At 38.2% G+C, this 21,587-nt stretch overlaps 1 protein-coding gene across 2 annotated transcripts in view; it reads left to right on the forward strand.

Annotated features, from left to right (window-relative positions):
- LOC131037186 (protein OVEREXPRESSOR OF CATIONIC PEROXIDASE 3) overlaps positions 1-21,587 on the forward strand; it is a 77,662-nt gene that overhangs the window by 9,178 nt on the left and 46,897 nt on the right. The window contains exons 2-4 of one of the 2 annotated variants that reach the window (XR_009358928.1): positions 2,722-3,072; positions 3,168-3,512; positions 3,758-3,825. Coding sequence is in view for 1 of the 2 variants with exons in the window: in XM_057969256.2 (XP_057825239.2) it covers positions 2,722-3,072; positions 3,168-3,512 (696 nt within the window). In the remaining variant the exon portion in view is untranslated. The remainder of the gene's footprint in view (positions 1-2,721; positions 3,073-3,167; positions 3,513-3,757; positions 3,826-21,587) is intronic. The other variant, XM_057969256.2, reaches the window with a different exon arrangement.

Consider the following 21,587-nt stretch of genomic DNA (forward strand, 5'->3'; position numbering starts at 1 on the left):
CATGCAAAACGATTCTTCATGCATTCAACATGCATTGACTAGGCTGCCATTAAGTCAAAATATTCCAACAGTAAATGCACCACCACTGCTCAGTCAAAAGATTCTCGTCCAAGAATGGACGACCATTATCTTGCTCATTAATTGCATACGTGATAAACTTAGTGATGACGGCTTCTAGCTCTCCTACGGAGACACTTGGCACACTTTCAATCTCGAATTCCATCAAGGTGATTTCTTCCTCGCTCTTGGAAAGGTTCTCCCACTCCACCATCATTTCTTGTGTTTTCTTCATCGTGTTGGAGAATGAAGAAATATTTGCAAAATGTTCCTTGGAAAATGAACCTATGAAGAAGAATTGGTGCCGTTGGGATTTCAGGGAGTTCACTGTCACTCTATCTTCACTCAGCTTCTTTGTGAACAGTGTTTCAATCCCGTTGATAATTTCTTCTTGCACCCTTCTAATCAAGTCTTTTAAAGTTGAAGACTCCATGCTAAATTTTTCAAGGGTATTCCTTTCGAAGCAAACGATGCAGAACCATGGGTAAAAGTCATAAATCTCGTTCTCCTAAATCACTTTCCCATCAATTAGTGTTTGCTTCAGAACTCTCATTAAAGCCCTAAGTCACATAATAGTTAAGTCTTGATAGATGTGAACATCTTCCCACAGACCTTCTGCCACCTCCAATCTATTTAGAAGAGAAACAAATCTGGAATGAAGACGAGCTAAGTCTTCAATGAACGTTCTGGCTGTAGTAAAGACGTCTTCCATCCATTCCCTAGAACTTTGAGCCATTTCTCTGATTACTTCTGTGTCATCAAGGACTTCCTTAGGGAGAGAGGGAGGAGGAATGAATGAGGGATCCACTTCTCTAAGCGGCCGCTTGAGACTTCTAATGTATTCACATAAGGCCCTATTTTCTTCCTTCAGCATTTTACATTTTGCCTTTGTTTTTTGCATCTATTTTGTCATGGCCAAGGAAGATCCTTCGAAGTCTTCAATTACTTGCCCGGTGGAAGCATGCCCTAGATCAACCTGTCCAATCACATAATCTTCTGGCATAATCTTATCTGTCTTTATCTACTGTAGGCTCAGCTATATGCAAGGTTCGGGATCCAGATTCATCTCTTACGACCTTGGAGAATTTCCAGGGAGCCTTCTTCTCTGCCGGCTGATCCATTCTTTTTTAACAGCTCTTCTAACTCTCGTGTTGGATCAATTTCTTTTTCTGGCTCCCTTCTTAATCTATCCATCAGCCAATCAGGAGTGGGAATGGAGTGACTATGAATTTCCATCTTCATAGTCAGGAATTGGGTGATCAGAAACTGATAAGGGTATTGCATTGTAGCTTTGTTTCAGTTGAAAATTTCAATTTTTTTTGGCGGTGGTTATTACACAATGAAGAATTATTGAGACCATCTTCCTTTGATTAAGTACTAAAACATTTTCAGTTCAACCCATTCATGTTTTGATATACCTTTAATATTACCATGGTTTATAGAGTTGCATGTGCTCTTTTCCAATGAAGTTCTTAATTTGTTATTGCACTTAGTTCTGTTCTCATTATTCTTAATTGAGTGCATTTAATTTCAATTGTTTTTCCAATATATAATTTATGAAGCTCAATTTTCTACTTTATAAATGTATGCAGTCTGTTTTCTTACTTTAGTTATCATATGTTAGATATTTTAACAAGGTAAATCAGTGGATCTAGTAACTTGCAAAATTGTATATATTCAAAACGTTTTTTCTTTCAGGGTGTGCTATATTTGTGAATATCAAAATAAATGTAAGCCAGGGAGGAGGAAGTTTTCTACACAGCTATGAGTACATTTGTTGTTTGACAAATTCTAGCAATGACAGGTTGTCGTTCTGATTAGTGTCTCAGAACTACACGCAACATAACTTGAAAAATCACCATGGTTAGTTGTCATAACTTGAATGAGGAGAGGGATGGAAGGGGGAGGGGACCAAAGGGGCAAGGTAGGAGGCATTGTGGGGTAGGGATGGGGAATGGTTGGAAATAAATAGACTTGTATTATTTATTGTCATTTGACTTAAAATAATATTTTCCTAAGAAAACCAAAACATGTAATATTTTCATGTTCAAATATCAGGCCATGTAGTTTAAAATTTACACAAGGGCAGGTTTGACAGTGAATTCATCTCAATCACATGTCATTTGTCAGTCCATGTGCTTGCCTATTTTTTATTGGCTAATTTATTTTGATATTCATGTATGCTACTAGTTGATCCTTTTAGTCCATTTTGTTGCAGACAATCATATGATTATTGTGTTATTCTAAATGCAGAATCCTATTAACTCTCATCCCTCCTTTCTTCTATCCATTAGTTACATGGAGTTTTTATTTATAACAATTTACAAAGCTAATCATTTGTTGTCGTTGGAGTGGTCAACCTTGACTACTGTGATAGTAGATGGCTATAGTTGTTTGTTAGTTTTTGCCATTACCTGGTTGAAGATTACTGCTCAAATATTGAAAATTATATCAGACCCTCATGATTTGTGTTCTTGTTTCAAAGATAGGAGTAACCTTCTATTAAGGCTGTTTAAGTTTGAATTTTTATTAACTATATATAAGAATTGCATACTTCTAGATTGCTATTGAAAGTGAAAAGTGTCTCATCCATTGTCTAATGCCAACTCTTTAGTGACATTTCTATGGTTGAGTTGATATTGTTGTTATGTCTTTCTTTTCCAGAAACTACAAAAGGATGAAGACGATGGGGAAGATCTAGTTGATGCTGCTTTGGAGTCATTGTTTAGCCAATTGGAGAAGGATCTTGAAAATGATACATTATCTGATGACGAGGAGATTACTGAGGAGGAAATGGCCAAATTTGAAGAAGAATTAAGGGGACTATCAAATGCCGAGGCGGGTGATGAGATTACTGAGGAGGAAATGGCCAAATTTGAAGAAGAATTAAGGGGACTATCAAATGCTGAGGCGGCTGATGAGAAAGCACTACTTGACTATGCACCGTTGGAATTAGAGGACTATCAACTGCAGAAATTGGCTGCAGCATTGAATGTGGGTCGTCGTAAAGCCAGTGTAAGTGTGGAGCCATTGTATCTGCCCATCCATCTTTGTATCTCTTGCTTTGCTTGTTACTGTATTTAATATACAGTTCTTGTTGTTTTTTGCAGATTAAAAAGCTTACAGCAGAAGTAGGTCTTGAACGAGAAACAGTCCTTGAATTATTGCGCAATCCTCCTCCTCAGCTGGTTTTATTTCAAGATAGGGAGGATACAGAAAAATCAATTGAAGATACTGATGCTGTTTTAACTACCAAATATAATTTAGAGTCATCTGAATTTCAGAGAAAACCTTCAAACTCTAGATTGCCATCTCTGGCTGAAACTGAGGTGCAAAGGAATGAATCCGAGTACCAAATAATTGTGAACCAGAGGGGCTGGAATACAAGGAAGAGGCTAAAAAAAGTGCAAGTTGCAACACTGGAGAAAGTATACCAGCGTACAAGGCGCCCAACTGTGAGCACTTCCTTTTGTTTTAAGAAACGATAAAAATTTGCAAACTTCATGTCTAAACTTCCTTTTCAATGCTCTAAAGCATACATTATACTTGTATGAAAATGTAATAATGAAGTAAAGGCATTGAAATCTGCTATATATGTTACTTAGCAAGACAGTAATATGTCAGCCATATCATTTTACAACAAAACCTTGGCAATATTTGTTTTATCTCAGTATGACATTTAAAGAGTTTGCTTGTGTAGATGGACATATGAATATCCACGAGGGGTGCAATTTTCTGGTACCGAAACTTAAGTGTCTTTGATTATAGGTTTGTTTGAATTCATTGACCAAACCTACTTTAGCTTCTTCAGTACTTGTTTTTATGAACAATAGATTTTTACACATACCTTAGTAGCACTGCTAGATAGTTATTTTAATGACATAAATCTATTTAAATAAATTATCAGTCTTATTTAACAACTTTCATTCCACAAACAAGTACATTAAGGAAAGTAAAGCAATTCAAATCCACATTAATATTTATTTCAACCTTTTTCATTCACAAGGGTTAGGAATTTGGGTCATTAGAGATTGAACTAGTGGGTTCCAACTTCCTTATAGTGCGCTTGGTACACAATCTTTTCTTGAAGCTGTACACTCCTTTGGCCTCCTTGATCTATTGATTGAGTGTGGTTGAACCTCAACTGCTAGATGAGGCGGTTGAGCAGTATTTGTAGAACTAGAAGAAGCATTAGAGTTGAGGATGGCAACCAAATGTTTTTCTATATTTTAATAACATTCCATTCCATGTTGCTAGGAGTCCATTTTAGGAGTCATTGGTTAATGCATTACAATCTACATGATTTGAGTTGGTCCTTTGTAGAGGAAGCCTTGAAAAATATTTAGGTGATACTAGAAGATCAAACTAAAATTTGGTGAAAAAAGGTTTGCAACATTTTGTCTAATGGGTGGATGCATGGTAGGAGCTGCATATTGAACAACTTCCTATTGGATTGAGCTGGATAGCGTTCTTGAAGTTGATTGATGCCTCCCACAAATTAAAAGTGTTGAGACTTTGTGCAATATGCTGGAGAAGGTGGGTATTAAAGTACATGGGAATGTTATCCAAATTGTGATGAACAATGCACCAATAGACATAATAGTTGGGAGTCTTTTTGAGGAGATGCACCGTACCATTTTTGGAGCTTTGTGCAGCCCATTTAATCAATTTCTCCTCAAAGATAGACAAAATTAAATGGGTAAAAATAATGGTTGAAGATCTATATACATTTAAAACCACCCTTGGGTGCTTAACTTGATGAGAGAGCACATTAAAGGAAATAAACTTGTGTAATTGGGACACTCGTGCAATTCACTACCAATTTATTCACGTTGTAGAACATAGAGTCTCTATAATAATTTTAAGTAGATGATTGTGATCACTAGGTGGTTGAAATTTCTAGATTTGAAGAAGAGGGAAGTTGAAAAGGGTTGTGAAGAGTAAGACCATTTCTAATGATGTATATACCATGAGCATGGATGAGATAATCTAGGTAATTTTGAACTTAATGATAACAAACACAAAATAATCAATTTCGTTACTTTGTAAGTTTCTATAATTTAACAAATTTTAATTCTTAGATTTTTCATTTATTTTTTATTTGTAGTTTAATTTTTTTTTAAATTTTAATTTTAAGTAATCCATATAGTTTTATTTTAGGTAAGAGAACCTTTGGTAATGGTTCTACGCTTGGACAAGACCAAGGAGATCATTTGACATTACCATGGAAAAGAATAAAGAAAATATGAACCCATTTGGTGCATAATTGATTGAAAGTTTACTAGATTTCGACTGCTATATGGAGTATTGGATGGATTGCGGCAAGCAAAAAGGAAGAACAAAGAATGGAGATACTTCACCCATGATAGGCAGAAATTTATATGATGACTTTGTTAGGCATGCTGATTTAACTCAAGAGGATATGAGGACAGCCATGGGGAATGAGTTGTCTACATCATCGTTGCAAAAAGTTTCACTTGAGACTTCTACATTGGAGGCTAGCATAGAGCATGCTAATGATATGGATAGCAATGGTATGGACTCCATGGATGATCACACTGCTTCTTCACCTTCACATGATGAAAAATCAGACTATGGCAGCCAATGACAGTTGGAACAAAAGCTCTTGGTTTGGGAAGATTTGCAAGCTCAAACATTGGTGAAGGAAGTGGAATAACTCATGCATTGACAAGGATGGATATCATTCACAAACATCTAGAGGATCTCATTCGGACAGCTCAAAGAGAGGAAAGACAAAAGGGAATGGGAGATGGCATTCCACATACACATTTGTATCCTTTCAAAGAAGCTTTGGAGTTGATAAAAGAGGACTATCTACAAATGGTTAGAGATAGGGACAGGGCTGTCCAATTGGTAAAAGATCAAGATAGAGAGATTGCTGACCTTTGTCTACTTTTGAGTGGGCATAGTCACTCCTTTCATAATCTGGAAAAGCAGTCCCTTGTAGCAGCTACTCCTAGAGAAGGAGATGAGACAAATGAAGACCTGATAGTGATTGATGACTACAATGAAAAAGAGGATTCCAAAGATCTGAATTGGGACAATGATATTCCTCCTCATTCTTATGAGATTGCAGGCCTTACACATGGAAGAATTTGTGAAGATGAGTCTACCAGTGTGGGGCATGAAGCTTGCATTGAAGAGGTACTTGGAAAGGGTGAAGACTTTACACAATGGTATGATTTGGAACAACATGGAGGTGCTGTGCAGTTTGTGAACAATCCTTTGTTTGAGGTAGATGCTACATGGTCATGTGATAATCCACTCTTTGAGATGTTGATCGCTCTCACGACCCCAGTCCTAAGGTGAGCATTGATCGTAGTGTTTGGGATCCTAGCAGTACATCAAGATTTTAGACAGGGATCGCGGAGGAGTTTTCAGCAGTGTACATGGTGAGGAGTGCATACAACTTCACATTTGATCCTCATGTACATGACCTATTTTAGATGCACAGTTCAAGGGCGCATGTGATGGACAGTTTGTTTGATAGTGTAGCATCCTAAAATTGTGACACTTGCAATTTCGATTGCATTTGGGTCTTCACGATGGCGATGCAACACGGAACCTGAATGGAGACCCCGAAACTTGTTCATGACATCAAAAACTGCATTTTTCAGCACCCTGGCCTGATCCTCCTTGCACCCTGCTGCCCCTAGAGGTGGGACCATGGCACCCAGCGCCCTGGTCCTTCAGGACTAGGGCGCCCAGCGCCCTGGTCCCTGGCCCTATTTTGGGCCCGGTCTCTTATGGGGCTTCGGGTCTTTAAGTTTGCAAATTGGAAAATAATCTTCCCTGGTCGGCCTAAGGTTGGGAAAATCAGTCTTTTAACCCTAATTGACAAGTATATAAACTACATTTCCTCTCCCATTTGAGGAAGATGGAAAAAAGGCGGAAATGATATTCAAACATTCAAGCATTCAAGCATTCAAGCATTCCTTCAAGCAATTGAGCATTCTAAGTCTCCATTCAAGGCTAAGTGTTGCATTAAAGACAAGGATTCAACCATTGAAGAGGAGATCACATACAACATACAACATACTACATACATTACACCTTCGCATGTAAGAATACAAACATTCTTACAACAAGGTATCAGTACTTGTTTACATTACAAACATTTACATTTACAGCATTCTCATTTCTTGGTTAATTCCAAAACCGGGGTTTGACCTAAAGGCAAACCCCTCATCCCTAACCCCCCAATCGTCCTCTCTTTTCTGTGTGTAGGTTGCAGGTACGCGGCTGTAATTGAAGATCTGGAATCCTTGTGCAGAGACGAACAGATCCACCTTCGTTTCGCGGATTTTTCGGAGGACCGTGTGCACGCCGGGCGCCATCGTCCCGTCAACTTTCGCTCAAATTTGCAGAACAACACCGTCTCGACATTTTACTGCTAATTCCAGGTCCGCAACTTCATCCCATATCCCTATCTCTGTTTATAAGCGAATCTTTCCTACTTTACATGCATTCCTAGTTCAATCTTTCTATCTACATTCTTTACAAAAGAGGGTATCCTTGATGTCTTAACCCTTGAAACTCATATAGAATCCAATCTTGCATTGCGTGGGATTGGATCTTGTGGGTTTCAACCCCTCTTTTGAATGTAAAGTCTCCCCTAAGTGAAAACCATCAACCCTAGTGACTCTCCCTTCTCTCTCTTTGGAGTTGGGGAGGGGAGAACAACTAGGGTTCGATTTTTCCGCTTTACATTTTGGTGAACCCGACGTGAACATCCTCATTCTGATTATTCATGGTTAGATCTGAAAATTTTGTTTTCCTAATTACATTTCCATGTTTGATCTTTTGCAAATTTTAGAGGTTAATTGCATAAAAACCCTAAAATTTTCTTTTTAAGTAATTAAACTTGTGAAATGATTAATTGGTAATGCTTGTTTCAGATCTACCTTTCTATTGCAAATTGTCAATTCATATTTGTGCTTTAATTCTGAAAATTAAGTGGTTAAATGTCAAAACCCTAATTTTTAAGACCTTGATTCAACCTTTGACTGATAATTTCACTAATCAAAACACTTCCAAATCGGTTGTAACTTTGGATTCCGCAATAAAATCACAATATCTTTCATCCCTGAAAATTTGGAAAAAAGTTGCGAGGACCGTGTGCACCCTGAGCGCCATCGTCCCCGACATTTTTTCCGAAATTTCGGGAGCTAGATCTTACTGTATTTTTCTGTTAAAATCCAGAATTTTGGCTGATTTCATCAATTTTAACACTTTCAAAATTAAAGTCGAAGTTGGTCTAGCGATTGCTTGGATTGAGGCTTCTAATCATTCAAAAAATTGTTGAAATTGAAATTCATATCAAAATTGTGTTTCTTACAGTCCTAAATCTGAAAAGTGTGTTAGCATTCATTCGAAATTTCAGTTCTTTATTCAAATCTTTACAATTTGTGACTTTTGAAATTAAGTGTTTAATTGCAAACAACCTTGATTTCCATTTTCAAAATTCGAATTTTGCATGAAATCGAGTCAACTTTTAAATTTCGAAACTTGCATTGCTTTCAGCATTCCCTCTAAAATCATAAAATTCAAAATTTCAGTTTCCCTCTCTTTTTCAAAATTCAAATTTTACATTTTTCAACAATCTTGGTAGGGTTCAATTTTGAGATTGCAACTTTAATTAGGCCTATCTACAGATCGTAAAATCACTCAATTTTTTCAGATTAGCTTTAAAATCATCATAACTGTCATCCCTGAAAATTTCGAAAAAAGTTGCAAGGACCGTGTGCACTCCGTTCGCCACGGTCCCGGACATTTTTTCCGAAATTTCGGGAGATTGTCCTGATTGCATTTAACAGCTTAAATTTAGGAGATTGGCTGATTTTATTGAAATTTGCTACCTCTAAAATTCAAAATCTCTCTCTCTCTAGTGCATGAGTTTTACAACAATAAGTCCTACTTACACTATTCCCGTTAGACGAAGCCTTAGAATTAAGTCTTTCCAAGGTGTAATTACCGAGGAGATGGAACCTAATTTGAATGGCCTTTTTAACGAGGACATGGGTAATTCCTCTAATCCTCTTAATGATGAAGAAGCTCTCCATGAGGTTTCTGTAGAACAACTTTCGAAATTGGATAACTAATTTGATGATTTTCGACAATGGATGTCTCAAGAATACCCCGATAGTCAAGCTCTTTCATTAATTGAGGGTCTAAAACGTATGGTTCAAAGTGATAAGAATGGAATTGATATTTTGCGTGGTATTGCACACATTGTGGATTCGAATGTGATGCCTATGAAAAGTTGTGCCGAAACTTGAGGTTATACACAACCTCCTACTCAAGTTAATCATTCTATTCCTTTGACAATTTCTATTGCTAGTATACCTACTTTTACATCAAACATAATGACTACTTCAATACAAGACATTCCTCCTATGATCACTAATCATGGGGGCAATCCTTCTTCTTCAATCAACCCTCTTCTTTCATTCAATCGGACTTCTTCATTCATTCCTTCAATGAGTGTTCCTATTACATCTCCACAAATGAACATGACACAAGGGGGCAATTCATTTAACCCTTCTATTCCTCCTTGTAGTGTTCCTCCTTTCCAATCATCTCCTATGACTAACTATCATAGTGTCCCACCACCTTACTCTCTACCTTCTTTCAATAACATAACACCTCCATCACAATCTAACACGTCTAATATGAACTCTTCGACTGAAGCGACCATTAACAATCTTGCACAAACTGTCTCTTCTTTACAGCAACAAATTGCCTCTATGAACCAATCTAAGTTTTGTGTGCCCACATTTGATGTTGCGAGCCCACTTTCTCTTGACATTGTTCGAGCTATTCCCCCTAAACATGTTGAAATTCCACATTTGGAGCTTTATAATGGTAAGGGTGATCCTCTAACACATGTTAAGACCTTTCAAACAATATGTACTGATTTTGCTTATGACCAAAGGTTGCTTGCAAAACTGTTTACTAGAACATTAAGAGATAAAGCCCTACAATGGTATTGCTCGTTGCCTTCTTATTCTATTACTTCTTTCGAACAACTTGCAAATGCTTTCATTCAACAATTTCAAAACAATATAAGTCCTAAAGTTACTTTGATTGATTTAATGCATTGTAAACAATGTGTTAAAGAAAAAGTGACTGATTTCATTGGTAGATATAAGCATTTGTATGCTCAAATTTCTTTTCCAGTGCCTGACAATGACATTCAAAGAATCTTTATTTCTAATTTACAAAAAGATATTAGAGAAAAACTCCTGTTTTCTGAGTTTACTTCTTTCCAACAGTTGTGTGCAACTCTTCACAATTATCAACTGACTGTGAGCCAAATGGAACAAGCAAATCCTATGGCTCCGAGTGATAAGGGTGATAGTAGTCAACAACCATTTGGGAAGTTTAAACCGAACAGAGAGTCCATTAAATTCAATGAAAACATCATCAACAACAATGTGAATGCGGCATCAGGTGTGCCTCCTATTTCTAAGTTTTTCAAGAAAGAAAGAAAGTTTACTCCTTTGAATGAATCATTGCATAGTATTATGAATAAGTTATTGGAACAAAATGTGCTTACTCTTCCTCCTATAAGGCAAATAGACCCTGCAAAGATTAATTCACCCTATTTTGATAACAAATCTTTTTGTCAATTTCATCGTCATCCTGGGCATGAAACTGAAAAATGTTTTGCTTTAAAGGGTAAAATTCAAGATTTGATTGATAATAATACTATCTCTGTTTCTGGTGTGAATGATAAAGGCAACACATCTGTAGCTCCTCCTAACCAAAATCTTCAGATTTTTACTGATCCGTTGCCTTCTCATACCTCTAATGCGATTGATACTACTGATTCCTCTGTCTCACCTGATGATCTTGTGTCTATGACTCCGAATGTGATTAACTTTGTGGAGCAGCAGAAAATCCCTAAAGAACTTTCCATCACATTTGATTCCAGTGAAACTATCAGGGCACCTGATGGTCCTTTATATATAGTTGCAAAAGTCAAGATTACACCTTGTCGTGGAGTGCTTATTGATCCTTCTTGTATGGTTAATATCATTACTGAAGAATTTCTTTTTACTTTGCAATTGAATCAAGTGATCTATGATGAAACAAATGTGATTGTGAAACTATTTGATGCATTTTCTTCTCCTGCAATTGGTTCTATTACATTACCTATTGAGGTCCATAACAAATCCCTTGATGTGGACTTTGCTATTATTCCATCATCCGAGCAATTTCGTGTGAAGCTAGGCTATCCTTGGCTATCTTCCATGAAAGCTATTGCTTCTCCTATTCACAAGTGTTTGAAATTTCCCCATAATGGTGAAGTTGTTACTGTCAATCATAGTCTCTTTAAACCAGCTGAAAGAACTTCTAGCGTTCCTATTGATTACTTTTGGCCTAAACAATTCCAATCTCTTCCTCCGCGAAGTGATCATCTTTTTAAATCTTATCAAAAGTGGAAAAAAGATATGATCCTATCTCTAAGTGAACCTAGAACACCCAAACTTGACATTCCTATCGTTCTTGAGAAGGAAGTTCTTCCTTTGAAAGATAAAACTAATGCCTTTCCTCAAGAAGATTCCCAACCCATTCCTATGAATGTGACTATGCCTATATCTAATAAACTTCCTAAAAGTAGACCTATCCCTCCTCGTCATGATGGACTTGGTCTCCTTCCTAAACCAAATATTCCTCCTTTATATGGAGCAGTTCCTCCTCCTTCCTCTTATGGAGAGAAGAGACCTTCCTCTTCTCCTATTGTTCAACCTAAGAGACCACAACCTAAACACCCAAGTGATAAGGATGAGAATATTCCTCCTCCTCAATCTTCTCAACTTCCTACTAAGACTAGACGAAATCGTTCTGCACGCGAACGTCGACGAAAGCGTCGTCTTAGAGCTCAGGCAGCTGCTTCTCAAACTTTGCAATCCCCAAAAACACCTTCAACTAATATTATTCCATTTTCTCCTCAGCTGACGATTGAGCCGAAATCTCCTAAACATAAGATGCATGATGGTCTTGATCCTGTGCGAGTTAAAGATCCTATTTTTATAAATCTTGATGATGATATAGATGAAAATGTTATTCATGATGAAAATATTACTCCTGTTCATTCTGATAGTGAATATGAATATGTTGATGTTGATAACCATCTATCTAACGAATTTTCTAAAGCACTTATCCTAGCTCCTAGACAAGAACATCATGGCTTGGGATATGAACATAGCCCTTGTTTGGATCTTGTGATAGCTCCATCTGCTGTGTTGGATGTTCCTCCTCTAGCATGTTTCCTACCTTCCTGAAATATTGATCAGCAAGATCGGGGGGTAGATGACATGCTAGACTAGTTCATTAGCATAGCAGACTCTCTCCTCCTCTCTTTTGTTACTTCTTCTATATGTTATTCTCATTCTTCTATTTGTTGTCCTTAGTGTTGTCTACTTGAGGACGATGCAAAACATTGAGATCTCTTTTGGTCTCTCTCATGTTGACTCAAAAGACACATGTGTTCCCTTCTTCTAGGTGACCTTCCTTGATTGGGGAATGAAGAACAATTATGCATACATACATATGATATACATGAATTATCATACAGCATACTGACCCCGAGGAAAGCGAAGTCACCTTGTGCTTTGTGTTTTGTGTCTATTATCCTTGGGCTTATCTCACACTTGGGGGCTAAATCCTTGTGATAACGTGCTCCTTTCCTTTCTCATTTCTTATATGTATCACTACCTTAAAGCAATCACCCCCGGTGAGGCGTGTGCGATCGCTTTAACGTAGGGGGACATACATCCCGTTCATATCTTTTCAAGATACTTGAAAATTTCTTGACAAATTTAGCTTTGCCTTGAAAATTTTTGATATCTTTCTTTCATGACTCATAGTGAGGGAACCTTACTACTGACAATCATGGTTCTCCCTCGTGATCTTCCCTTTTACTTTGTCAATCGAAGTCGTAAGATCCTTAGTCCATTGGGGGCTTGGTGAATCTTGCCTCCTTGACGTGGTGAAAGTTTTTCAATGTTGTTTCCTTGTACTTTACCGGAAGTATGAGCGTACGCTTATACTCCCGCTAAAGTGGGGGCTAAATGTAGCGTCCTAAAATTGTGACACTTGCAATTTCGACTGCATTTGGGTCTTCACGATGGCGATGCAACACGGAACTTGAATGGAGACCCCGAAACTTGTTCATGACATCAAAAACTGCATTTTTCAGCACCCTGGCCTGATCCTCCTTGCACCCTGCTGCCCCTGGAGGTGGGACCATGGCGCCCAGCGCCCTGGTCCCTGGCCCTATTTTGGGCCCGGTCTCTTATGGGGCTTCGGGTCTTTAAGTTTGCAAATTGGAAAATAATCTTCCCTGGTCGGCCTAAGGTCGGGAAAATCAGTCTTTTAACCCTAATTGACAAGTATATAAACTACATTTCCTCTCCCATTTGAGGAAGATGGAAAAAAGGCGGAAACGATATTCAAACATTCAAGCATTCAAGCATTCCTTCAAGCAATTGAGCATTCTAAGTCTCCATTCAAGGCTAAGTGTTGCATTCAAGACAAGGATTCAACCATTGAAGAGGAGATCACATACAACATACAACATACTACGTACATTACACCTTCGCATGTAAGAATACAAACATTCTTACAACAAGGTATCAGTACTTGTTTACATTACAAACATTTACATTTACAACATTCTCATTTCTTGGTTAATTCCAAAACCGGGGTTTGACCTAAAGGCAAACCCCTCATCCCTAACCCCCCAATCGTCCTCTCTTTTCTGTGTGTAGGTTGCAGGTACGCGGTTGTAATTGAAGATCTGGAATCCTTGTGCAGAGACGAACAGATCCACCTTCGTTTCGCGGATTTTTCGGAGGACCGTGTGCACGCCGGGCGCCATCGTCCCGTCAACTTTCGCTCAAATTTGCAGAACAGCACTGTCTCAACATTTTACTGCTAATTCCAGGTCCGCAGCTTCATCCCATATCCCTATCTCTGTTTATAAGCGAATCTTTCCTACTTTACATGCATTCCTAGTTCAATCTTTCTATCTACATTCTTTACAAAAGAGGGTATCCTTGATGTCTTAACCCTTGAAACTCATATAGAATCCAATCTTGCATTGCGTGGGATTGGATCTTGTGGGTTTCAACCCCTCTTTTGAATGTAAAGTCTCCCCTAAGTGAAAACCATCAACCCTAGTGACTCTCCCTTCTCTCTCTTTGGAGTTGGGGAGGGGAGAACAACTAGGGTTCGATTTTTCCGCTTTACAGATAGCTCACTTTGCATAGAGATTGGAAGCAAGTATGGTTAGTCCCTTGACTTGCTTCCTCTTGAGGTTTATACTCTTGCGACACTTGATGAGGAGATTGAGTGGGTTCAACAGATTCAGTTGGATGAGTTAGTGTTAAGGAGCTAATAGATTATGACAGGGACATTACACAGATTTTCACTTGGGTTTTGTTGATGTGTTTTTATGCACATACGGACATAGAATAAAATACCTAAAGGTACCTTATCCTCTCTTGAATAAAGCTCCTGAATGCTGAAGATATCGCAGAAGGATCAATCGGAGAAACTCCAAGGTTCTATTATGTAGGATCTCTACTCGTGGATAAGCTCTTCGTGGTATGATGTGATTTTGCTAGAATCACAAGGGGACTTACACTAGATGACCTGAACGTCTGATTTGCTGGAATCACAAGTCCTATTTACTAACTGGAAGACAAACAAATGGCAAAAGATGCAGGGTTCAGGAAGTCTACTCCACTACCTAGAATGCGAGAAGATGGATGAATGACTAGGTGGAGTCCTACTGGACTGGGTCTCAACATTAGGTTGAACAATTCAACACCAACTCAGTGCGATCTTCTAAGGGATGTTTCAAATATGTCCAAATCGTACACCATCAGATACTGATCACCATTCAAGATAATGCGTGAACAACAGAGGTGTTATGACTTGGGATTAAGCTCGTTCTATGCCAATTGACCACGCAAGGCGCTCTTATAGTCAGCAAAAGGCTAGTGGTCTGGGCTAGGTAGATTCCACGCGAGTACATTCAATAAATTCTTTCATTCAATCTAGTCATTTATCATCTACAATGAAGATTCAACAAGAGACCATGCGTATTGCAAAGAAACGACTCATTTCACCATATCTTCAATGAAAAGGGGGTTCATTTACAATCAAGGCAATAATTTCTTGCCTTCTCTTCCTACTTTACTCTAATTTCTATTCTATTCACTATCGATCATTAGCTATTCTAACCTCTATCAACCAACTACTAACCTACTATCAACTATTAACCTTTACAAAATGAAGAGCTTGAACCTTTTATAATACTCTCAATACAATTCAATGGCTCAGATCAATTTGAGATCAATGCTCGAGATTTTACAATGAAAACCCTAATTAGGGTTTATTACAACAAACTCAATTTTGGCCAATGAAATAATTGCATTATTTGGACACGTCTTCTCAAATTGGGGAAAAAAGGTGGTTTAGTGAAATTTCGCCCTGGACCCTTTGGAAGGGTCAGGAGCGAATTTCCATTTCTAGGACAAAATCTCTACCTTTCATTGCTTTCAAACATTCCCAAAGGCAACAACACGTCCTTTCTTCCTTCCAACATGCCTTGGATATCAAAATTTGGTCAAACAAAGAAGGAAATGAGTTCTAGATGGATTTTCGCTATGGACCCTTTAGAAGGGTCAGGAGCGAAAATCTTGATTTAGGCTTGATTGTTCATTTTTCCAACTTCAATCTTCTCTGGGAGGCAAACATAGATCATTTTCCACCTAAGGAACAAGGTGTGAAGCCCAAACAAGGTAGCAAATGAGGTTTATAATGAATTTCGCTCTGGACCCTTTGGAAGGGTCAGGAGTGAAATTTTCTTTTAGGCTAAAATCTTGATCTTCCAAAGCATCCAACTCCCTCTCAAGGCAAGAACATACCAATTCATCCTCCATCATGCCAACACCTAGCCAAAACAAGGAAGAAAACAAGAGCAATAATGATTTTCTCTCTGGACCCTTTGGAAGGGTCAGGAGTGAAAATCATGTCTTTGGCCTTGATTCTTGATTTTTCCAATTTTAATCTTCTTTGGGAGGCAAACATAGGTTGTTCTTCTAGCATCTCCATCTTGGTCCTAACTTTGGCAAAGGGGAAAAGGAGTGTTTTCAAGAATTTCGCTCTGGACCCTTTGGAAGGGTCAGGAGCGAAATTCATCTTTTAGTCTAGAATCCTTCATCTTATCCACCTTTACTCACCTCTTAAGGCTAGAACATTCAAAAACACCTCCACACATGCCTTAGAAACTAGGAAATTGGCATAGACAAGGAAGAAATTGAGGTCTTCAAGGATTTTCGCTCTAGACCCTTTGGAAGGGTCAGGAGCGAAAATCTCACTCTTGGCTAGTTTCTCACTTTCTTTCATCTCATTCTCCTCCAAACTTGATCAAATCAACTTCCTCCTCTCGCAATCAAGACAATCCACCACCCAACTGGCACCAGGCAAGGTTAAACTAGGTTTTTAAGGCCAAAGGAAGGCAAAATGGAGGATTTCGCTCTGGACCCTTTGGAAGGGTCAGGAGCGAAATTCTCTTTTGAGGCTAGCTTTCATCATCCCAAGGTCTAAAATCTCCTCTCAAAGGCAAAGTTGCATCAAACCTTCTCAATTATGCCTCAAAAGTCTACAATTTTGGTCATATCCTGGAGCAAAGTGGAGGAAAATTGGATTTCGCTCTGGACCCTTTGGAAGGGTCAGGAGCGAAATCCATGCCTTAGGTCATAATCTTCATCCTTAAATGCTTTCAAACACTTCTTAGGCAAGAACATATCAAAACCTTCACCACATGTCTAAGGAACAAGACTCTTAGTGCAAACAAGGTGAAGAATGGGTGTGTCCTTGGAATTTCGCTTTGAACCCTTTGGAAGGGTTAGGAGCGAAATTCACCTTTTGAGCAAATTTCTCACTTATTTTTTCTTCTTCATACCTTGGACAAACTTCATTAGGCCTCCTTCCCTCATGATCACATGAATTTGCTCGTCAAGCTAACATGTAGCCCAAGAATTTGGTGAAAAATAAGGTTTTACATGAATTTCGCTCTGGACCCTTTGGAAGGGTCAGGAGCGAAAATCATGTTTGGGATCAAATCCTGACTCCATTTTCACATTTCCTCATTCAAACAAGTGCTTTTTCCTTCATTCAAACCTAGGAAAGGGTTAGCTCAGAGCCCGAGTCGAGGTGGAGTGTCTTGTGGAGAAATTCGCCCTGGACCCTTTGGAAGGGTCAGGAGCGAAATCCTCATTTTGGGCTTAATTCACCTCTTTTTCCACTTGACTTTGCCTTAGTCGTGATCTTTGATTCATTCCTTCCATGTCTTAGCCAAATTTGCTCAACCACTCACTGACTTCCTCGAACTCAAACGGGACACCCCTAGCAAAACTAAGCCTAAGGAAGACCTTGAAAGAAACCCTAACTTGGAGCGTCTATTGACTCATCCTAGCTCAAGAAGAGCCTGCTATCCAGCGATCCCCCTGACAACACTCATCATGAAAAGGCTAACAGACAAAAACCCTAAAGGACCAAGAAAGCAAACCCTAGAAAGCAAAAAAGTAGGGGTCCCCATTTATAATGGGGCGATGTGTGAATACGTCACAACAGGTTTCAGGTGGAGGAGTTTATTTGGAGTTGAGATTGCTTGGGGACAAGCAATTTCAGGAGGGGCGGACTATAATGTCCCCTTTTTAGTTCATTCATATTCTTGTGTGATTAGCCTATCATTCTGACCCTCGTAAACTAATAATTGTGGATAGAGGATCTTTTGAGGTAGGGATTTGGTTAATGGGGGTTCTCGTCTTCTCTAGATTTCAGTGTGTTCCAGTTTGGTTCAGATTGGACTTCGTTTGGGCTGAGTTTCATGTATTTACTATTTATAGTAAGTCAAGAGACGATCGAGAGGGACCCTTTCTATTTTTAGTAAGTCAATGGGTTGGATAGAGGATAAAATGGTCAACTCCCCGGTGCAGGCAAAATGAAGAAATAATGATTATTAAAGGAGATATTAATGTTTTAATGGCTCGAATGATAATGAAATAATAAAAAGTGATACTTAACTTTATAATTTGAGGGTCAAGTCATCATTAAAGGGGGCCATTTATTGAATTAATTAATGAGGCGCCAAGACCAAGGTATTAATATTAAATATTAAAAGATGCAAATGTCATAACATTTAATTGTTATTAATGTGCTTTTTGAGGAAATCAACCTCCTCTTTGGAGTTATTTATACCTTGTCTTGGGAATCAAGCTATTCATTCTATGAGCATTTGATAACTTGACATTTATGATTTCTTGGCATTTGGAGAAGGCAAACCCAAGGGTTCTGCAATTCTGCAAATCGGGGCATTGGAGAACTTAGTATCTTCATTGTGATAGCTACATGAGGTGGTGAAAGATCTTCTGAGGGTTGCTTTTGAGTTGGCTGTAACTAGCAGTCAAATTTGTGAATATTGGAGGACTTTTTTGGAATAAATTCGAGATGTCTCGAGGCTGCAATTAATTAATTTATGAGGACTGATATACTACAACAAGGGCTGCATGCATAGAGGGCACAATTTCATCAAATATTGTGAAGTTTCATCAGCATCAAGGGTTGCAGCATTGTTACAGAACATATCGATTTGCACATCAGGTTCCTTATTGTTTATTTGCATTGTCATATCGATCTGTGAGTTGTTGCTGTAGATGCACATTTTATCAGACTTGTGAGGGAATTTTGATTGTGAGCCAAGAGTCTTGGCATTGAGTATTGGATAGTTGAAATCATCATATGCCTTGTGTATTCCAACTTGTATTTGGTTTAGCATAAAAAGAAGGTAGTACAAGGTTGCATGCCATTTGTTTGTCAAAATGCTTAATTGCTGCATATTGGTTATCTTAGGATGCATGAAAAGTGTTTGTTGAAATGTCCATTGGCTGTAGGTGCACATTTTTCATGTAGAAGTCATTTGTGTGCATTCAAAAGACAAAAATGATTGCATTTGCATTTTAGCTCTTGGCATAGAAGTTTTAGCAATCAATTGCAAACATTTAAACTTCATTTGAAACCATTCCAAGTAAGCAAAAACAATCTGAAAACAAAAGACATCAAGATAGAGGTTTCATGACAACTGTTTGACAAAATTCCTTGAGGTCCAAGTCAGAAATTAGAGATCAGATTTAGCAAAACCAAGGAAAGCTGCATAACACACAGAGTTTTACTCGCTGTCTAAAACTGCATAACATGCAAGTTATTCAGTTTGAAAACTAGAACAACAGGTTATCAGACAACTCATATTCAGTTTGTTAATATTCCCTATACTTTCACTCATACAACAGCAAAGGATATTACAGTAACAACTCATACAACAGCAGAGGATATTATGGTAACAATTAGGTGGTTGGATGATACCCCGGCTTCCTATTATCCATTTCCAAGCCAGATGGGTGAGTTGCTAATTCAATAAGAGGTCATAATTCCTTGGGCGAATCTACAAAATGGTATTGTTGGGTGGATCGATTTGATCAGAATTCCAGTCATAGTAGAAGGACTGCGATTACAGACTGAGATGGTTTTGCAATGATTAGCTTTGCATTGTCTTCGATAGGCAAAGCCGATCAACTAGGCATAGGGAACTAGCGGAAGAAGTATTGCTGGGTGAAACATTATATGAGAGGAGTCGTGAACTTACTCCTAAGTGTCTGCAGGAATATCTTAATTAATACTAGCAGAGCAATAAGGGTGTGATTTATAGTATAAAGGTCGTGGTTTTAATCATTCCATCGAAGGTTTTCTAGATTTCTAATGTTTGGCATCTGAAGGTGTTGATTGCTGCCAAGATGAACAGCCAAGAGAATTTAAAGAATCCATGGAAGACTTATTTCTGCTGTGAAGAATCATTCCCATCGTGAGCATCAATCTGTCTGTACAGAAGAATGTGTTCTTGGCGCACAACATTGTTGTACAGTTCCCTGTGACGGGAAGTTCATGCGAGTCTGCTCTGTCATTGTAGCTTTCTTCACATTAGAAGTTTGATGGTGATACAAGAATCATATGAGCATTGACGGGAGCTGTTGTGGCTTAATGCCTTCAAATCGCGAAGGGTGAGATAAGAGGTCTGGCACCTTCCGATGCCAAACAGCAATCTGTATTGATCCAACAAAACCTGCAGATCATAGTGAGACTATGACGATAGGAAGGTGTAAGTCTGTGCTTAAATTCTGAAAGCCTCTGCATCCTGAAAACTCATTAATAATAAAGATGCTGATTTAAAATTCCATGGTGTTAAGTTGTAAAATGTTTTACACTGAGTTCAGATTGATTTGATTCCAAATATGATCTGTTATTTCAATTAAAATCGGTTTTTGGAGTTGGTATTTTGTTACAAAGTAAATAGGGATATTTTATACGTATGGAGGATCAGCATTTAAGGAGGAATATCACCCAGCAAGTGGTTCGAATAACCAAATAAGAAAAAGGCAGGTTGCTAAATTGAGGAAGAAATCTGCATTTCAGAATACAAGCTTACTTAATCTAGTAATATATTGTGGTATATATATATACATACATATATGTATATACATATATATATATATATGTATATACATACATATGTATATACATGTATCTATATATATATATATATGTTTTAATACAAATTCCTTAATATTTATATAGGCCTAAATGTGTATGCAATGATATAACATCTCATATATTGAATACAATCTATAATCTGGAATATCTAGGTAATTGTTGCAATCAATCATGATGAGGTTAGTGAGGAAATAGAAGGAGAGAGAAATCGTAATGAGGTCCTCTTCTAAGTATACCACCTCATTGTGGATGGGTGGTGGCTTGCCACATGAGGCCAAGGAGGGCAAGGTGTATCTTGCCCTTGGGCTTAGATGGGGAGGACACTCCAAACACCCTCTTGTGATTTTCCCACCAACCTCCACAATGGTTGATTGTTGGAATGGATTCAAGGAGTCTTAGTCATAAGAGGACAAATAGGTGGCATGGATAGGGAGGGCAAGTACAAGTTTCCTCACTAGGTACACCACCTCGCAAAGGATGGATGGCGGAAGGTCACATGGGGCCAAAAGGGATGGTTTATTTACTCTTGGGCCTAGTGTGAGGATCGCTTCAAGCAACCTATCATGTCTCCTTATTTGAGCATGTTATGCTTGAACCCCAAATAATGAATTATAGATATTGTATGGTTAAGGTGATTGTGAATATATGTTCTTTAACCCTAGTAGCAATTGATTTTATGAATTGTATCTTCTATAATTATCTAACATGAGTTCAGGGTCTCAACTGGGATCTATCTTACTTTTGAATTCTTTGGGTAAAATTATATTTCTAACTATATTATGTTCATTGTTTTTATTAAACTTGTGATTCTAGGGAAAAAATTAGGGTCAACCCAAAAGGGGACATGACATCTGATCCAACAAATCCCTTAGAGGCAAATTTCT

This window comes from Cryptomeria japonica, chromosome 9, assembly GCF_030272615.1.
Source record: "Cryptomeria japonica chromosome 9, Sugi_1.0, whole genome shotgun sequence".
Lineage (NCBI taxonomy): Eukaryota > Viridiplantae > Streptophyta > Pinopsida > Cupressales > Cupressaceae > Cryptomeria > Cryptomeria japonica.